The 19533-nt window shown below is 45.4% G+C and overlaps 1 protein-coding gene across 1 annotated transcript in view; it reads left to right on the top strand.

Moving 5' to 3' along the window:
- The window catches only part of DOCK3 (dedicator of cytokinesis 3), a 428244-nt gene that overhangs the window by 78902 nt on the left and 329809 nt on the right, over nucleotides 1–19533 (top strand). The window contains exons 4-5 of the mRNA XM_075006205.1: nucleotides 1352–1407; nucleotides 5421–5517. Coding sequence (XP_074862306.1) covers nucleotides 1352–1407; nucleotides 5421–5517 — 153 coding nt within the window. The remainder of the gene's footprint in view (nucleotides 1–1351; nucleotides 1408–5420; nucleotides 5518–19533) is intronic.

Raw genomic sequence — 19533 nt, 5'->3', positions numbered from 1 at the left:
ATATCTGATGCATTGACTCCTTTTAAGTTTCTGCCAACTCTCTACAGTAATTGCTGCCTTGCCTGCTATTGTGTTACCTAAAATTTATTACCCAATTAATTGCAACACTGTCAACAAGACACTCTTACTTGTTGAGATGACTCCTCCAGCTGAAGCTTGATTCTGAGAGGGTTATAGGTTGACATAGAAGGGTACTTGCCCTATAATTCTAGATGTTTTCTTTGTTGTTAATAAGGAAGTCAAGGGTGAATTTTCAAAGGGTTGAATTTCAACCACCCATTTTATGGGTGAATTTTGTACCCATGCAAATGAGTTGCTATCACAAATGTGGTATTTATGGATCTTTTGATGTCTTCCCACAAAAAAGGAGGCTACTACTTAACATATGGCTGTCTCACTAAAATTTCTTATACAGTGCTATCAGTTTTAACTAGCCTTAATTGATTTTAAAAAATGGGGAAAGAGTGAACATTGTGTTCTTTCCCAAGCATGCTACTCAAAATCAGAGCTGTGGAATGAATAACGTCATGGCCATAATCTTCCCAGGCCTTCCATCAGAGCATAGTCTATTCTTTGAAAGATACTTTTCCTTCCAGTTTAACACAATTTCTATATATAAATCTTGCCTTTTCCCTCAACCTGGGGTCTTCTGCAGGGCCATGAGTTTTTTTTTTCCTTTCCATAGGTAACCCTGTGGTTAGGGCCTGTCAGATTATGTGAAGTTTTTGTATCGTTATTTTATTTTATAAAACTTTGCAACCCTGGCAATGATAGCTTCTCAGGGATGGAGTGAGACAGAAAACAGTTTCATTCTGAGGATTAAGTCCATAATTTGAGACTTAGAACAATAGATACTAAGATTATTCCTTAAAACTATTTTTCTCTACCACATAGATATGCTTCAGATTAATTTAACAACAAAAATTGAAAGTCCTGTAAAGACAACAAGGAAATATATTATTGGATCCCAGTATTCTATTTCAAATGAGAAAATTAATTATTTTTTAAAAGGTGCTTTTTACAGTTACAGAGCTTTCAGGTGTTTTGATCCGTTTCCTGTTATATTTTTATTGGATACATACATAAAACTTGCATATTGTAAAGTTCTGTTTCAAGAAAGAAAGGTTATATAACTTACATAATTGTCAAATGAACAATCTATTGAGGCGTTTGCAAACCGCTGAAGCCATCTGATGTGACTGTTATTTAAATATTGATGTTGACATTGATATTGTTTTGTGCTGTAGATGAAATTGTAAAGTTGGCCAATGTTTAATTTTGTTAGAATGAAAACTGTTTAAAGTTATAATTGCATTTTCCTGACAAGTAGAATTATTGTTCTCTCTTGCAGGGGATCTTTCCTGCTAATTATATTCACTTGAAAAAGGCTATCGTCAGTAACAGAGGGTGAGTATTTTTCTTAATTATTAATGAGTTGCCTCATTTCTGTAAATGGAGAGAAACTATGAAATGACCTGGTTGGAATTTTGAAGGGATATTGTCAAAATGCATTTATTTATTTATTTTTTCTGTATGATACGCTTTGAACCTTGGAAATAAAATTCATTCTCTGTGGTTTCTGTCCTCCATTTATGAAGTGCCACAGCTATATTTTTAATATTGGAAAAACAAAAATGACTGTTTACTCCTTTGTTTACTGGAAGAATAACATAATGGATGAATGTCATCAATAATATGTACAATTCTATGAAGCCATTCACACTCCCTGCTCACCTTTCTGTAGCATACATGATCACGCTGTTTTATTGATTATAGTATACTAAGGGAGCACAGATATACAGCCAGTACCCCTGGCCTTTGCTATGATCAGACCTTCCATGATGCCTAATAATTCTTAGGCTCCTAAGTGCTTGTTACTTTTGAAAATTTTACTAGGAGTGTAATTTTCAAAGGGATCAAGGAGCCTAAACCTGTGTTTTTTCAAAAGGATATAGGCACGCAATTTTGAAAATGTTATTGTGTGTATAAAAGTGTGTGCTGATGAAGAGGTTGAGGTATTGTCACCTAAGAGCAGAGTGTGATATTAATATACAGTAACTCAGGGCACATCTTTACAGCTGATCATTTTTAAATGTTATACACTCAAAATTTGGAAATAGAAGGACTTGCAATTTTGTGACCCACTTTCCTGCAATATTTTGTTGACATTTCATATTTCAAGAGACGGTAATGGACTTAGAAGAGGGACTTGATACTTCAGGATAAGCATCAGGTTTTTGAGCTATTACAGGCTGAAAAAGTAATCTGTGCAAGTGTTGAGGTGGAATGCTAAATTACAAAGAAAACAATGATTTCATTGACGCACACATCAGCAAAATCGGTATTTGCGAACCGCTGAAAGCAAAATCTCCTTACTTCCTTGAGATGTTAGCAACTAAGACTGAGCTACAGAGGCTTTGAAGGAGATCACTGCTATGAAGAACTCTTCTGACATAGTGAGGCACTGTAGGGGTGCAGGGTAAAACAATCAGGGGATACAGAAACACTGTACAAAACAATCAGTAATAGGAGCAACAGAAAGCATGAACTAATCTAAATGGCTGCAGTTGCATGAGGGGGCTTCTTAGGTGTGTTCAGAAAGGAATAATGTTCTAGAAAGCTCTGAGGTTTTGGCAGGTGATCGCCAAAGGCCAAATGTCTTATTTCCTGGTACTTTAAAGGGAGATCCAGCCTTTCTTATACTAGGGAATTTAAATCCAAGAGTAGGAAACTAGTTGTTATTCCCTGACAAAAACACTTTAAAAAGTGAATGCTGATAGTACACATTGGGTAATGTGAGGGAAAAAATCCAATAGTCATAGAACCAGATGGATCTAGGGAGGTCATCATGTCTTGTCCCCTGCACTCTTGGCAGGACGATGCATCATCTTGACTAGGCGTAGGGATCCAGCCTCGTGGTGGCAAAATATGCAGTTTATAATTTTTGTTCCTGGATGAGATTGGTTAAAATAAATGATCAAACAAAGGAAAATACTGTTTAATAGCCCGAAACAGTAAGAGCCTATGAATAGAATTAAATCACTGATATATGTATAAGTTAGGAATGCTGTATGGCACCATAGTGTGTGCTAGTTTTGTAATCCCTGGGTATTTAGAGAAACATACAGTGACTCAATTTTGTAACTGTTTTTAACTTTATCGTTAGTTTGTATTGAGGCACAGTTACAGAACTCTTGGAGAGGTGGTATAAAATTAAATGTTGCAAAAGTGGGAATTCCAAACGAAAGTTTGTTTTGAAAGCTTCATTTTACATGTAAAAACTCAAAACTTTTTATTTAGATAAATTTTCCTAGAACAATAGTCATGGAACACTAGAACTGGAAGGGACCTCGAGAGGTCATTGAGTTCAGTCCCCTGCCCTCATGTCAGGACCAAGCACTGTCTAGACCATCCGCAATAGATGTCTGTCTAACCTGCTCTTAAATATCTCCATTGATGGAGATTCTACGATCTCCCCAGGCAATTTATTCCAGTGTTTAACCACCCTGACAGTTAGGAAGTTTTTCCTAATGTCCAACTTTAACTTTCCTTGCTGCAGTTTCAGCCCATTGCTCCTTGTCCTATCCTCGGAGGCCAAGGAGAACAGTTTTTTTCCCTCCTCCTTGTAATCCTCTTTTAGGTACTTGAAAACCACCATCATGCCCCCTCTTAAGTCTTCTCTTTTCTAAACTAAACAAGCCCAGTTCTTTCAGTCTTCCCTAATAGGTAATGTTCTCTAGACTTTTAATCATTCTTGTTGCTCTTCTCTGGACTTTCTCCAGTTTTTCCACATCTTTCTTGAAATGTGACGCCCAGAACTGGACACAATACTCCAATGGAGTATACGCCAATATTCAATTTTTGTTACTTACTTCCTGACTTTCACTCCTGAACATGTTCTCTCTCTGGAGGATGCTATGGGGAAATTATCCAGTGTTTCGAGATCACATATCATTTGCTATTTAGATATCAGATGTTTATTTTTGGTGTTTTAGGCATTCTCCATTTATCAAAATAATCAGGAGGGTGGTTTTTGGTTTTACTTTGCAATTATAGCGTTGGGAGCCACAAAGAAGTCTTTAAAGAGCCGCAGGTTGTTGACCCCGACTTAAAGGAGAAGTCAAGGACTTGATTACTCAGATTATATAAAAAGTAGGTTTTTACAGTATATCACATTATATTATTACCATAAAGTGTGATCAGAGGGTGTGAAGGAATCCTGCCTCTCCTTCTATGGGCGTCGAAGACTCTGAATACAGTTGAACAAGTGTGATTTCTTTGCTTAGGTGGTGGACAGAAAATCCACACAGAGGCTTTTCAATGCATTTCATTATATGAGGTGCAGAGCTAGTGGATCTGTAGAGTAGTGGCTCTATTGCCCAGTGTTGAACAGAGGGGAGAAAATCAGCATAGTCTGGAGCAATGTTTCTTAAATTTTTGAGACCATGGAACACCAAACAATAACATTTTTATGCAGAACACCTATGAAAATTTTCTTCAACGAATTGTTGTCAGACCAAAAAAAAAAAACAAACAGCAACATATACAACAAAAACAAAATGAAGTGTTTTAATCAGGTCTCATAGCAATGAAGAAGTAACATTGTACCTGGTTTTAATAACAGAAAATATATACTATCAATGTATGATATCAAAAAAGTACATTTGTTGGCACACATGCGAGTTGTTCACAGAACACCAGTGTTCAGCAGAACAGAGTTTAACTAACATGGATCTATACAATGCATATTTAAGAAACACTGGTCTAGAGGAGACACCTTATTCCTGCAGAATGTCCCTGGGCAAAACCTGGATACTTTGACTGTCGGATGGGTGAATGATGGGGCATACAGGATCTTGGCATATCATAATCAGGGAGACTCCAATATTGAATTTTACTAGAACCATAATTCAGTTGTGCCCTCATATAATTAGGAAATATTCTCTCTCCTTGAAGGCATCTAAGGGAAATAATGGAATTACAGTTGAGCTGCTTCCTGAAGATAATGTTTAATGATTTTCAGCGTAACCAAGGGCTGTTGCTATAATAGTGTATATAAAAATTCTTAGAAATGTCTAACATTTAATAGACTAAATGTGTACAAATTAAAAATGTAAATAACTTTTTACTTTAATTGGCTGTAATATAAATACTAATATCTTTGTGCCACAAAGTAAATTTGATCTAAATAGGAATTAGAGTGAACTTCCCTATGTGTTTCAGAGCTCAGTTTGTAGGTCCTGTAAAAGGAAGCTGATTGACTAGTTTTGAGGGAATATGTTGTAGTAATTGTCCTTCTCTCTATATATAGTTCACATGAATTACAGGTTTAGAATTTGCTGACTTTTAATGCTCTCATTGTGTGGTTTTGTATGTTTTCATGAGAACCTTTGTAAATAATATTTTTTTCTGTTTTACAGACAGTATGAAACAGTAGTTCCGCTTGAAGATTCTGTTGTGACTGAAGTCACAGCAACACTTCAGGAATGGGCTGTCCTCTGGAAGCAGCTGTATGTGGTAGGTAAAGTGAGAACGCTGTTCTGTATTCCATGTGTAGAAACAAATGTTACACACCATTAACTCCATCTCAGAAGTTATTGCATGTGTGTCATCTTGGGAACCTGTAGAATAATATTAGCAAACTTTTGGAGTGACTTTTGGAGGTAGTGAGCAACGGTGGCTTCCTCTAACTACATCTGAAATTGTGGCTGTTCTCAGCTTTTCTGAAAATCAATCCTTGGATGTCTGAAATTTCCATTGTCAAAAACTGATGGTGATTTTTATTGATTAATCAGTCACTGCTTAAAAATGTTCGTATGGGTATCTGTATGTGAATAGCTATGTTTAACACATGATCTTCAAGGACTGTTTTTAAGAACTTTTCCATAAATGACTCTGAAGGATTACTCAACAGTTTATAAATGTAAAAACTGCCTGTAGCATAGCATCAGTTATTTCCGAACTTATCTAATGGGTGCACAAAATGAGAGAGAGCCCAAACAAAGTGAATTCTGAGTTAGACCATTGTCTCTCTTCAGAAATTAAAAAAAAAAAAAAACATTAAGAAGAGGCTTGCTGAGTTGATTTTCTTTTAAAATCAACTTATTTGAAATCAACTTACTCAAAAGCTTTATTTTTTTCTCTTGCTTTGGTATAGTTTTTTGGCTACACAAAATTTTGAGAAATGGTTGGCAGAATACAAGGTCAGAAGGAAGAGAAAGCAAGGAAAGGCAGCTCGTGCATTTGATGTTTTTTCATTTTATTTTATTACCTATTTATCTATGATTACTGTATCTGCAGTATGAGGGCCAGAGGCCCCAGGTGAGTCTTGTACAAAACTCCCATTGACTTAAAAGGAGTTGGTCATGTGTTGCTGGTGTGGCATTGCTCATTTATGACTAAGCATTCGTATTCTTTTTGCCATTTAGATTACATAGCATAAAGCTTGAAGAAATAGAATAGGTGGAACAGTTCTAACTGAGACTAACCACCTGCTGCGCAAGGATCTACAATGACAGAGCTGTACTCAGGCATAATGCATCTCTGGATCCTAAAAGTGTTAACAAAAAAGGAAAGAAACAGTAGTACTGAATAAACATAACCAAAGAACAAATTACCCAAAGTATTAAAGCACACTACAGAGTAAAGAGAGAATCAATATCAGATGGCTGTCTTCTTCAGTCATAGCCCAGAAACAATACATAATTTTATGTTGAGAGGTCTGCAGTCAGTCACATTAGCTTCTAACACCTGGCTTCTCTTTCCTCAGCTATTGGTGTGAGGGTGATTGGTTCAGAGGATCACATTTCCTTTTGGTAAATGGCCTCTCAGCTAGTCTGCCCTGTGTACGATAAACTAAGACATTATGATGTCATAATTAATCTGTCAGTATGATGTTAGTTTTTTCATGTAGCTTTGGAAGTCATCTGCTACCTTAAGGGTGGAAACAAAACAATTAGTGTGTAGTTCTCAGACAAGTCTAACTGGCATCTGGTAGCTGTAGAAAGTGAGGCAATGCCTAGCTATCTTAGGCTGCATCTATGCTACGAGATAAATTCAGATTTGTTTAAATCAATTTTGTAGTTTTAGAATTTATAAGCTTGATTTTGACCATACTCACTTCACACCATGCTCCCCATGAAGTCGAGCCATTGCGTCCACACACATTGGCTAACATTGACTGTTGCAGGAGTGCATTGTAGGAAGCTATCCCACAGTTCCCTCATCCCCATAGCATTCTGGGTATGCTCGCTGGTCTTGATGTCATCGTCCCCCATTGCATCTTCCCCCTGATTACTGAAAATATGTTGATCCCTGGAAATAATGCGGAAGACGCTCAAAACTAGAAGAATTTTTGGTTTCTCCACACATTACATTGCCAGTATGGGTGCAGTGACTGTATTCTCAACTGGCCATCCATCCCACCTCCCATCATTGCAGAAATGTGATCCCTGAAAATAATGCAGGAGCCCAGAATGTTTCTTGTTACATTGAGAGGAATGTAGGAAGAGAGAATTGTTGGTTTCTCCCTACACTATTGCCAAAATGGGTGCAGAGACTGTATTCTCAACTGGCCACCCATCCCACTTCCCATCATTACAGAAAAAGAGGAATGTTGGCTTTCCCCTGGTGGCAGCAGCAAGCCCAGGTATGGGCCAAGGGGTGTATCTGTGTTGCTGGATGATCATTTAAAGTATTCTCCCCTGTTGGCAGCCAGCCCCTTAGCTGCCAGGGGAGACTTTTCCCTGGCGGCAGCAGCAAGCCCAGGTATGGGCCAAGGGGGAGTGGGTCAGTGGATGGCCAATTGAGCTGTTCGTTCCCCATGGAGGCAGCAAAGTCCCCATTATCGTAACTGCAGGGGAAGACTTCCCCATGGCGGCAGCAAAGCCTTCTCTTTCCCACGCGACTGGCAGCTTTGCCCGCACTGAATGGCAGACACATCCTTGTACTGGGGTGGGTTGGGGGCTACCCACATGATGTGCCTGAACGTGGGAAAAGACCCAGACTGTGTGGTGCCTGTGGGGGAGGTGAGGGGGTTTGCACACAAATGTAAACTGCTGAGGAGAAGTTTCTTGGTGTGTTATGCAAGCATGACCCCCAGCACAGCCTTGTTGACACATGGTACAGTGGGGCAGGGCTGGTGCCAGGCAGCACAGAAAAAAATATCAAGTGTACAGACACAGTTGCAAACTCCCTGCAGGGGTTATTTGAATTTGTAGGTGCACGTACCCCACTAACAGCATAGAAAGAAAGAAACCATTTCTCAGGCTGTCGTAAACTAACGTGAGCCCACAGCTAAAAGCTTGCTGCTCCCACTTGGAAATTCAGGCTCTTCCTGTAACTGGAGAGCAGCAGGCAGAGCATAGCAATGAGAGGGTCATTGTGGGTTACGTATGGAACATCTCTGGAGGCTAATGAATTTGATTATAAGACGTGGCGCTTCCACACTTGCATTTAATTGAACTTCTGAATTTGAGCTTGTAATCTTGAGATAAGTGCACCCAAAACTGAGCTAATGGTCTTTACAGCGAAGACAGTCATGTGGTGAAATCAAGCTAATTGAATTAAATTAGAATTTAATCTCTTAGTGTAGACACAGCCTGACAGGTGATTCTTAAAAGGGAAATAATCAGATTTTCCAGCTTAACGTTGCTGTATCTCTTCAAATGTGTAAGAAGCACCAATTTTGGTTTGAAAGGCTAAGCACATGTTAATTTAAGGAGTCCTAGAACAATTAGGATGCATTGTAAGATTTGGATCTGCCTTCTGGATTTGAGAGTTAAGCCGTGTCTACACGTGCACGCTACTTTGAAGTAGCAGCACTAACTTCGAAATAGCGCCCGTCACAGCTACACGTGTTGGGCGCTATTTCAATGTTCACATCGACGTTAGGTGGCGAGACATCAAAGCTGCTAACCCCATGAGGGGATGGGAATAGCGCCCTACTTCAACGTCGAAGTAGGGACCGTGTAGTTGTTGCGCGTCCCGCAACATCGAAATTGCGGGGTCCTCCATGGCGGCCATCAGCTGAGGGGCTGAGAGACGCTCTCTCCAGCCCCTGAGCTCAATGGTGGCCGTGTGGAGCGGCCCCTTAAAGGTCCCCGCCCCCTCCCTTCCTGTGCAGGAAGCTGAGAGAACGTGCAGGCGGCAGCCCAGACACGCGGCCAGCCTGCACGTTCCTCAGCCAGCACAGACAGCCACCCCAGCTGCGATGGCCACCCGGCAGCGCCCCCAGGGGACCCCCCTCAAGGGGAGCCAGGGCAGCCAGGGCTCGCAGGCTGACAGCCAGGGCGGCAAGCGGCAGCGGGGCCCCTGCTGGACGGAGGCCGAGCTTCGGGACCTGCTGGGGCTCTGGAGCGAGGAGGAGGTGCTCCAGGTAATGGGGAGCAAGAGGCGGAACGCGGATGCTTTCGCTCGGCTGGCCGAGGGCCTGGCCACCCGGGGTCACCCTGCCCGCACTCTGGACCATGTCCGGAGTAAAATCAAGGAGCTGAGGCAGGGTTACGCCCGGGCCCGGGATGCAGCCGGCCGATCTGGGGCCACCCCCGTCACTTGCCCCTTTTACAGGGAGCTCAGGGACATCCTGGGCCCCCGGCACACCTCCTCCCCTCCGGCCACTCTTGATACCTCGGCTGAGGAGCCCCAGCAGGCCCCGGAGCCGGAGTCTGCCCCGGAGGTAAGCCCCGCACCCCGGGGGCCCCCCCTGGAGCCCACCCCCGGGGCACCGGAGGAGGAGGAGGGGGAGGGGGACTCCTCCTCCACCGACACCGGCCTGCACATCCTTCTGCCATCGAGGAGCAGCAGCCAGGCGTCCGCCCCCCGGGTGTCCTCCGACCGTGGGAGTGGACCTACAGGTATGTACCCCCCCGGTGTACACCCCCGGGGTTGAGGGGCGGGGGTAATAGATATGTGCCCAGGGCTCTCCACATGCCCAGATGGCCATCGCCCCAAGGACAGCAGTGCCATGTCCCTCACAGGAGTGCATCAGCCCCTGCCACCCCCCCCGCAGCACGACAGTGCCATGCCCCATCCCCGGGGCTGGGGGGAGCGGAACCTCTAGGGTCCCCCGGGAGGAGGGGGTGGGACACCCCGCAGCAGCAGCAGCAGCCACAGCAGCATGTGATGGAGTGGTGGGAGTGCAAATGCGAGTCTCAGGCTAGATGTGAGCAACCAGCTGAATAGCTCCCAGTGGCTAAGGATGATCCTGGGGCTACAACTGGCAGGTTACACCTCTGCCCTGAACAAAGAGGAGGGAGGAGCTGAGTTGGCTTTGAATCGGGGGCCGCAGTTAGAGGCTAGGGGAAGGGAGAGGTGGAAGGCAGCCAGCCTGAGGAGGGGGAAAGCTATACCCCAGAGGGGCACCCTTTGGGGTCTTCTCCCCAGGACAGGTTGGAAGGACTGTCTCTGACTGCTGTACTGTCACTTCTGGGAGAAACTGGGCATCTGTTGCCTAAGAAACCTCTCCTGTCAGACCCTGCTGAGTGAAGTGAGAGTCACTCCCTCCGGGGGATGGGGTGCAGTGCAGGGGGACCCTTGAACCCCATCACAGCAGCATCTCCCGGGGACAGGGATGGGGAACCTGCAGCACAGGGGTGGGAGGACAAGGGCCATGGCTCGGGGCCCACACTAATGCCTGTCTCCACTCTTCTTCCCCCCCTCCTGTGTTCCACAGCTGCACCATCGGCGGAGGACCGACCGGCCCCACGGCGGGCAAGACGGCGGACCCAGCACCACCACCCGACAGCGACGGACCCCCAGCTGCCGGCCTTCCACCGCCGGCAGGTGGAGGTTGCGGAGCAGCGGCTGCAGGTGGAGCAACGCCACCTCCATCTCCAGGAGTGGGCACTGGCCTGGTGCGAAGAGGCATGGGGGGCCTACATGGAGACCGTTAACTGCATAGCGGACTACCTGGCCCCCCATGCCGCGCCAGCCGCCGCTGCGCCCGCCCTGACTGCTCCACCCACCACGCCACCCGCTGCTCCTGTCGTCGCCGCGCTGTCCACCGTCGCCCCGCCACCCGCCACTGAGGGTTGTTCAGCCGAGGGAGACCTGGGGCCAGCTGACACTCGCCAGCTGTATCTGCCGGTCTGTCTGGCCCCCAGCCAGCCCCAGACAGGGCTGCGGCCGAGGCGGGGCTCCCGGCTGCCCACCCCCAGTGCTGGACTATAGGGGAGTGGGGCCCAGGACGTGGCCCCTCCCCTTGTATATATTCCCCCCACTGTTTTGTTCTTTGCGTTGTATATAGTTTGTATTTATTTATTTGTGACCCCCGTTTGCCCAGTCTGATCCTTCCCCCCCCCATGTAAATAGTTCTCCCTTTCCTTGTTATCCCTGTTTTTTTTGTTAATATATACATACACTTTTCATATTTAAGTTAGTTAGAAGTTCCTGTATATAGTTAGTATTAGTTAGAACAGAGTTCAAAGTAAACAAGTTTAATTTCACAAACAAGTGTCTGCTTTTATTTGTCCAGGGAAACTGTGTGTGTGGGGGGGTGCTGTTGGGTGCTCCGTGGTGTGGGCGTAGGGGCAGGGAGTGTTGTGGAGGATGGGGGGGGCAGTGGGGGGCCTGCCAGCTTTCACCCCGCGGCCTCATAGAAGTGGGCACGCAGTGCCTCCCGGACCCGGGTCCCTTCGGGGTCCACCGGGCGACTGGGGGCAGCGGGTGGCTGCACATCGGCCCTGCCGGCCTCCACAGCCCAGCCCTGAAAGAAAGCCTCCCCCTTGCTGTCCACCAGATTGTGTAGGGCACTGCACGCACCCACAATCTGGGGGATGTTGGTGGGGCCCGCATTCAGGCGGGTGAGGAGACATCTCCAGCGCCCTTTGAGGCGGCCAAATGAGCGCTCCACCACCTGGCGCACGTAGTTCAGGCGCTGGTTGAAGCGCTCCTGGCTGGCAGAGAGATGGCCCGTGTACGGGTGCATGAGCCAGGGCCGGAGGGGGTATGCCGCATCTGCGATGATGCAGAGGGGCATGGTGGTGTCCCTCACAGGGATCTCCCGCTGGGGGATGTAGGTCCCTGCCTCCAGCTGGCGGCACAGGCCCGAGTTCCGGAAAACCTGGGTGTCGTGGGTGCTGCCACGCCAGCCCACATAAATGTCCTGGAAACGGCCCCGGCTGTCCACCAAGGCCTGGAGGACCACTGAGTGGTAGCCCTTCCAGTTTATGTAGTGTCCTCCACTGTGCACCAGGGCGCGGATGGGGATGTGAGTCCCACTCAGAGCCCCGAAGCAACTGGGGAAGCCCAGGGTGGCAAAGGCCGCGATGGTGGCATCTGGGTCCCCCAACCTCATGAGCCTGTGGAGGAGCATGGCGTTGATGGTGCGCACGACCTGCAGGGGAAGCACATGGGAGAGCACCAATGAGGGGTGAGCAGGGTGTTCGTGGCCCTGCCCTGCCCAGGCCCCCCTGCCCTCCCCTGCCCTGCCCAGGCCCACCTGCCCTGCCAGGGCTGCCTCCCCCCCCTCCCCCCGTGGGTCCTCTTACCTCCATGAGGACAGCCCCGATGGTGGCTTTGCTGACGCCAAACTGCTGTCCCACGGATCGGTAGCTGTCTGGAGTGGCTAGCTTCCAGACAGCAATGCCGACCCATTTCTCCACTGGGAGGGCATGCCGCATGGCAGTGTCCTGGTGCCTGAGTGCGGGGGTGAGCCACTGGCATAGCTCCATAAATGTCTTCCGGCTCACCCTAAAGTTCCTGAGCCAGCGGTCGTTGTCCCACTCCCCAAGCACCAGCTGCTCCCACCTGTTGGTGCTGGTGGGGTAGCTCCACAGCCGGTGGCATGTGAGGCCGGGGGGGGTGGGGTGGGTCGGAGTACTGCAGGGTTGGGGGTTGAGTCCTCCTCCCCTGCGGGGCCACTCCTCCTGTGTGGCAAGAAGGTGTTCAGCTGCCTCCCGCATGGCATGGAGCAGGGCGAGTCCTGCTCCTGCAGGGGCGGCTGGGTGGACCTCTGGCTGCTGCTGCTGGGGGTCCATGCCTGCGTCGCCCGAGTTCTGCGTGCCTATGGCTCTGCAGACCGCGTGCTGTGCAGGCTGTGTGTGTCTGGGAGGGGCCCTTTAAAGGAGCAACTAGCTGTTGACCCGGAAGCGCTAGCCTGCCCTGTGACCCTGTCTGCAGCTGTGCCTGGCACCCCTATTTTGATGTGTGCTACTTTGGCGTGTAGACGTTTCCTCGCAGCGCCTATTTCGATGTGGTGCTGCACAGCGTCGATGTTGAACATCGACGTTGCCAGCCCTGGAGGACGTGTAGATGTTATTCATCGAAATAGCCTATTTCGATGTCGCCACATCGAAATAGGCTACTTCGATGTAGGCTTCACGTGTAGACGTAGCTTTAGAGAGTAGTAATAAAGGTGTGACTTCCCATCCATGGAAAATTATCTGAGGCAAATTTACTCACCTTCAAATGTGTTGATTGTTTTATGTAAAATTTCAGGAAAAATATTATTTTGGTGAAAAAGCAAAAATACAGAAGTGCTCTTACGCTTTGAGTTAATTGTGTCATCAGCGAAGAAAACTCATCTTCATAAAAGAGCTGATATTTAATTTTCTTTGGGGAAAAAGCTGTTTTCTTGAATCAGTTATTAAACTCCATCAAAATATATGATGTTAGGGAAATTTTCTGTCTGTTTTCAAAAATATTAATTATGTTGTTCTTTACCTGTAATCCTTTCTCCAAACACGATATTGCCCCTTTTAGAGTGAAACAATGCTCTAATGAAGAGATTGTTACTTCATTAGGGGATGCTACCTTTGATAGAACCCTATCAATCCCCTCTTCTGTCTGCAGCTGTGCCTTTCCTTTGTTGGAATTATGGGACCACCATTGGCCCAGACCACATCTTCTCTTCCTCCAGAGAATTAGAACCACCAAAGAGGCTGTAGTGAGGTAGACCAGCCTTCCATGTATCTGGAGGGGGAGGAGCCCCTTACTAAGCCCTCATGAATGGAGCCAGGTCATATTCGCCCCTCCTGTCAGGAGTCAGCAGGTGGGACTGGAAGTATAAAAGGCAAGTCTGAAAGCTCAGTTGGCCTGAAACCACCAGAGTAGCCAGATGTTTCCTGCTTGCTCCCAAGGTAGGAGAGTACTACCTGGTTCTGGGGAGCTGAGGTCTGGTCAAAGCTGCCAAAATTATATTGCAACTAGAACTGTGGAGAAGTTGCAAGGACTACCACAGGTCTTCTGCTCAAATGATCTGGGCAGCTCTCTATAGGACCAGGTACAACATGAAGGGAAAGTAGAAAGTGAGCCAGGAACAGTTGACCCTAGTCAGGTTGCAGTACCACCTTGCCGTGCATCATTCACTGCTGAGGGACATGGCATAGTCTCATCCTGACCCTATGCAAAAGGAAGGATATGAACCAGTTCTGCCAGTACAAAAAAGATTTTCATCTCCCAAAGAAACAGTCACCCCAGCATCTCTGTCCCCTTCAGATGACCATAAACAGTCTCAGGAGTTCTTGTGAAGGATGGCAGATGATAACGAGAGCCTGCAATCTGGAAACTTCTCTCAGTTGTCCAAAAAAGCCTCATCTACCTCATCATCCTGATTTGGCAGCCTGTAGCAGACACCAACCACCACATCTCCAGTGTTGCCTACACCACTAAGCTTGACCCATAGATTCTCAACAGGCTTTTCTCCCTCTATGTACTGGAGTTCCAAGCAATCATAGTGCTCTCTTACATACAGTGCAACTCCTCCTCCTTTTCTCCCTTGCCTGTTCTTCCCAAACAGTTTATACTCTTTCATGACAGCGCTCCAGTCATGTGAGTCATCCCACCAAGTCTCTGTTATCCCAATCAAGTCATAGTTCTTGGACTGGGCCAGGGCTTCTAATTCTTCCTGCTTGTTACCCAGGCATTGGTGTACAAACACCTTAGATAACCACTCAATCTCCATGCCCTTTCTACTCAAACCAGGGGTCCACTTTTGTTGCACATTCCTCTTTGCATTTCTTCCCGACCTCCAAGTTCCTTTCTCCCCTCAGGGTTTTGGTCACTGTCCCCCAGCGAACCCAGTTTAAAGCCCTCCTCACTAAGTTTGCAAGCGTACTTGCGAAAATGCTCCTTCCTCTCTTGGTTAGGTGGACCCCATTTACTTCCTCAGTTCGATGATCCCTACCTAGCCCTTTCCCATCGACAGGAAGGATGAATGAGAACACCACTTGCACTCCAAATTCTTTGGCCCTTCTTCCGAGTGCCACATAATCCGCAGTAACCTGCTCAAGGTCATTCTTGGCTGTATCGTTAGTTCCCATACGCAGAAGTAGGAACGGTTAGTATTCTGAAGGCTTGAGCAGTTTTGTAAGGCTCTCAGTCACATCCTGAATTCGAGCTCCCAGTAAACAGCACACCTCACGAGATTCCAGGTCTGGTCGGTAGATGGATGGTTCAGTCCCTCTTAGGAGGGAGTCCCCAACCACCACTACCCGTCTTTTTTCTTATGGGGCTGGTGGTCATTGAACCCCAACCCCTAGGACTACACATCCCATGTTTTGCAGTAGAAGCAGTTCCCTTCTGATTTTTTTCCCTGTGAGGCTCCTTCCAAAGCATTCACCACCACAGAACCTGTGGACAGAGCCTGAAAGCGATTACTTATCTTTATATCAATGGGTGTGTATTGGCCTTCTTTTTCTTCTAGAGGTTACACGCTGCCAGTTCTTTACTTTGTCCCTTATCACCCTCTCCGGTTCTTCTGCCTTCCGTGCTTGGAAGAATAAACGCTCCCTTCTGTCAAGGAAATCTTCATCCTCTCTGATTGAGCATAGGGTTGACACCTGAGCTTCCAGTCCTCTATTTTTTTTCTTCTGAAGTGGAGACCAGTGTGGACTTAGTGCAGATGAAATCCCTTCTTTCCTCAGGGAGGAGGACAAACATGGCACATCCCGAGCAAGTAACAACAGCAGACCTGTCACTATCCATGCTTAAGAGTCCTGTATTTGCTTCTCCTTTACCCGGTGAACTCCCTCTCTAAACTTACTGATTCTTCTCTAGTCATTGTAGTCAAGAGTTAAAAATTTTGTTCCACCCAAGGGTAATGGTTTTTCTGCCTGTTTTCCCTTAATATTTAGAACCTTGAGAAGAATAAAATAACAGAAGACATGAGTAATTTTACATCTTCTTCATTGCCCTAGAAATCCTGGTTTTTTTTGTCCATGTTGTCAGCTTCATACATGGAAGGGTATAATAAGAATCTAAATCTAAACTCAGAAAAACTGTGACTGCCTACACAAGTGCTGAACAACAACTAAAGCAGGAGAGGGAAATTTTGGTCCTGTAACCTGTTTTTGTGAGGAGCTGCAATAATCCAGGCTGATTCTCCTCCTCTGCTTAATCAGATAACTTCACCAATTCATAGGGTAAGAAAAAAAGTATTATTATATATCAAAAACTGGCTAAGAGATAGGAAACAATGAGTGGGAATAAATGGACAAATTTCACATGGAAAATGGTTAATAGCAGGATGCTTTTTAAGGTTGCTTATTGGGACTAGTATTTAATAGAAGTATTAATGATTTATAAAGTACAGCAACTAGTGAGGTAGCAAAATAGAAAGATGGCAAAATGTTACTTTTAGTCCAGTGAAATCCAGCTAAGAAAGTCAGGAAATTGAGAAAGACTTAAGTGAATAGGTAGTATAAAGATAGACGGAATTCATTTTTAGTAAATTCCAAGTAATTAATTTTGATTGAAAAATGTAAGCACATATACAATTTACACAGTTTCCGATTAAATCTCTTGACTCAGAAAATGGCCTTAGCATCACTGAGGACAGCTCAATGGAGACCTGATCAGCGTGAAACTCTGTTTAAAAGAAAAAGAGGTTAAGATGTCTGTGGAATTGAATGGAAAAATAATATAGGAAATGGAATGATACCATGATAGAAACTGATGGTACTCCCTCATCTGAAATATGGTGTGAAATCCTGGCCAAGCCATCTCAAAATTAATATTTCAAAATTGGAGGCATTTGGAGAAAGACAATAAAATGATTAGGGATATGGAAGATACAGAAGATCTGGGGAAAAGTGGAATTGTTTGCTTTAGAAAGAAGGCAAATAAGAGATGACGGAGAGTCACAGACTTTACATCCAGAAGGCACCATCGTCTTTGTCTAATTTGATTACCTGTACATCATAGGCTACAGATTCTCAACGCCTTTCCCCCCCCACTCATATACTAGATCCATAACTTCTGCTGAATTATTGGAGTCTTAAAATCTTAATTTCAAGACTTTTAAGTTACAAAGAATCTACCACTTACTCTAGTTCAAACCACCAAGTTGACCTATGCCTTGTGATTTGGAAGAAAACAACTCCCCATCCCTCCAGGACCTCTGCCAATTTGACATGGGGAAATCCCTCCCCAGCCCCAAACTTGATATTAATTTAGGCCCTGAACATGTGGATAAAACCCTCTAGATACCTGGGAAATCATTCTCTTTACTAACTCAGAGTCCTTCCCATCTGGTGTCCCATGTTTGGCCATAGGAGAAATTTGATTACTACAGTCATGACTATAGAATCACAAAATACTACAGCTAAAAGGACTTCAAGAGGTTATCAGGTCCAGTCCCCTGCCCTCACAGCAGGCTCAAGCACCATCTGTATCGTCCCTATTAGATATTTAGCCAACCTGTTCTTAAATATCTCCAATGATGGAGATTCTACAACCACTCTAGGCATTTTCTTCTAGTACTTAATCACCCTGACAGGAAATTTTTCCTCATGTCCAAACTAAACCTCCCTTGTTGCAATTTAAGCCCATTGCTTCTTGTCCTATTTTCAGAGGCTAAGGAGAATAATTTTTCTTCTTCTTCCTTGTAACACCCATAAGCTCATGGTAGGCAATCTCATACAATTCACTTTATAAATTTATCAAGCTTGATCTTAAAACAAGATAGGCTTTCTTTGTTCTCAGTACTCTCCTTGGAAGGCTGCTACAGAAATTCACTCTTCTAGGCTACGTCTACACGTGCAGCCAACATCGAAATAGTCTATTTCGATGAATAACGTCTACACGTCCTCCAGGGCCAGCAACGTCGATGTTCAACTTCGACGTTGCTCAGCCCAACATCGAAATAGGCGCAGCGAGGGAACGTCTACACGTCAAAGTAGCACACATCGAAATAGGGATGCCAGGAACAGCTGCAGACAGGGTCACAGGGCGGACTCAACAGCCAGCCGCTCCCTTAAAGGGCCCCTCCCAGACACAGTTGCACTAAACAACACAAGATACACAGAGCTGACAACTGGTTGCAGACCCTGTGCCTGAAGCATAGATCCCCAGCTGCCGCAGAAGCAGCCAGAAGCCCTGGGCTAAGGGCTGCTGCCCACGGTGACCATAGAGCCCCGCAGGGGCTGGAGAGAGAGCATCTCTCAACCCCCCAGCTGATGGCCACCATGGAGGACCCAGCAATTTCGATATTGCGGGACGCGGATCGTCTACACGGTCCCTACTTCGACGTTGAACGTCGAAGTAGGGCGCTATTCCTATCTCCTCATGAGGTTAGCGACTTCGACGTCTCGCCGCCTAACGTCGAAGTTAACTTCGAAATAGCGCCCGACGCATGTAGACGCGACGGGCGCTATTTCGAAGTTGGTGCCGCTACTTTGAAGTAGCATGCACGTGTAGACACAGCTCTAATGATCAGTCATTTTCATCTAATTTTAAGCCTAAACTTATTTTCCATATCCATCCTTAAAGGTTTTCAGTGCCCAAATTGACAAACCCCAGGCTGGGATGATTTAGTTGGTTGGACTACATGAGGTCCTGCGGTCTCTTCCAACTCTGATGTTTACCTTTCAGTATGATTCATTGTAGTTCCATGTTTAATGATCTTACCCGCGTTTGATTTTTGTATTAACCTCCATCTTCTCCTATTAGACTAATAATTTTTCTTCTTGAAGTGTATCGAATGCTTTACTGAAATCTACATAGATTAAATCTATTTTTGTTCCCCCTGCCTTAGAAAGGGAGAACAAGGAGACATTCCATTAATTTTTAAGGTAAACTCAGAACTGGAAAAAAAAAAGATTTTTTTCCACTGAACCTTAATTAATCTGCAGAAATAACAATGTCACTGATTGCAATAATCTAATATTCAAGAGGAATTGTTTTTTTCAGTGTTGTTGTAGCCATGTTGGTTCAGACCTGAAGAAAAACTTTGTGTAAGCTTGAAGTGCTGGAAACTTATTGTAGTTATGAAATCCTTCCCTATTTAATCCTATCTGAGCAAATAATGCCAGTCATTGCACACTAGATTACCAATTCAGTGGTATTTAAGTTAAATCATTTTCAAAAATAAGTCAAAAATATAAGTCAGAGCTCTCTTCCAGCATTTTCTGCTCATGGTTTTTCTCTTGGGCTTTCAGCAAAACTGTACAAATACATAACTTCGCTGTATTCTGCTTAAATGGAGGTTGAATGATGGTAAATGTTTACGCATATAACTGTTGAGGGCATAAGGGTTCCATTACATAGGGGACTGTGGAAAATAAATCATTCTTCTCCTATTTTGAATTTCAAAGG

The sequence above is a fragment of the Carettochelys insculpta genome, chromosome 11, assembly GCF_033958435.1.
Source record: "Carettochelys insculpta isolate YL-2023 chromosome 11, ASM3395843v1, whole genome shotgun sequence".
Lineage (NCBI taxonomy): Eukaryota > Metazoa > Chordata > Testudines > Carettochelyidae > Carettochelys > Carettochelys insculpta.
The sequence above is the reverse complement of the archived record's forward strand: the minus strand, read 5'-3'. Positions and strand labels throughout refer to the sequence as shown.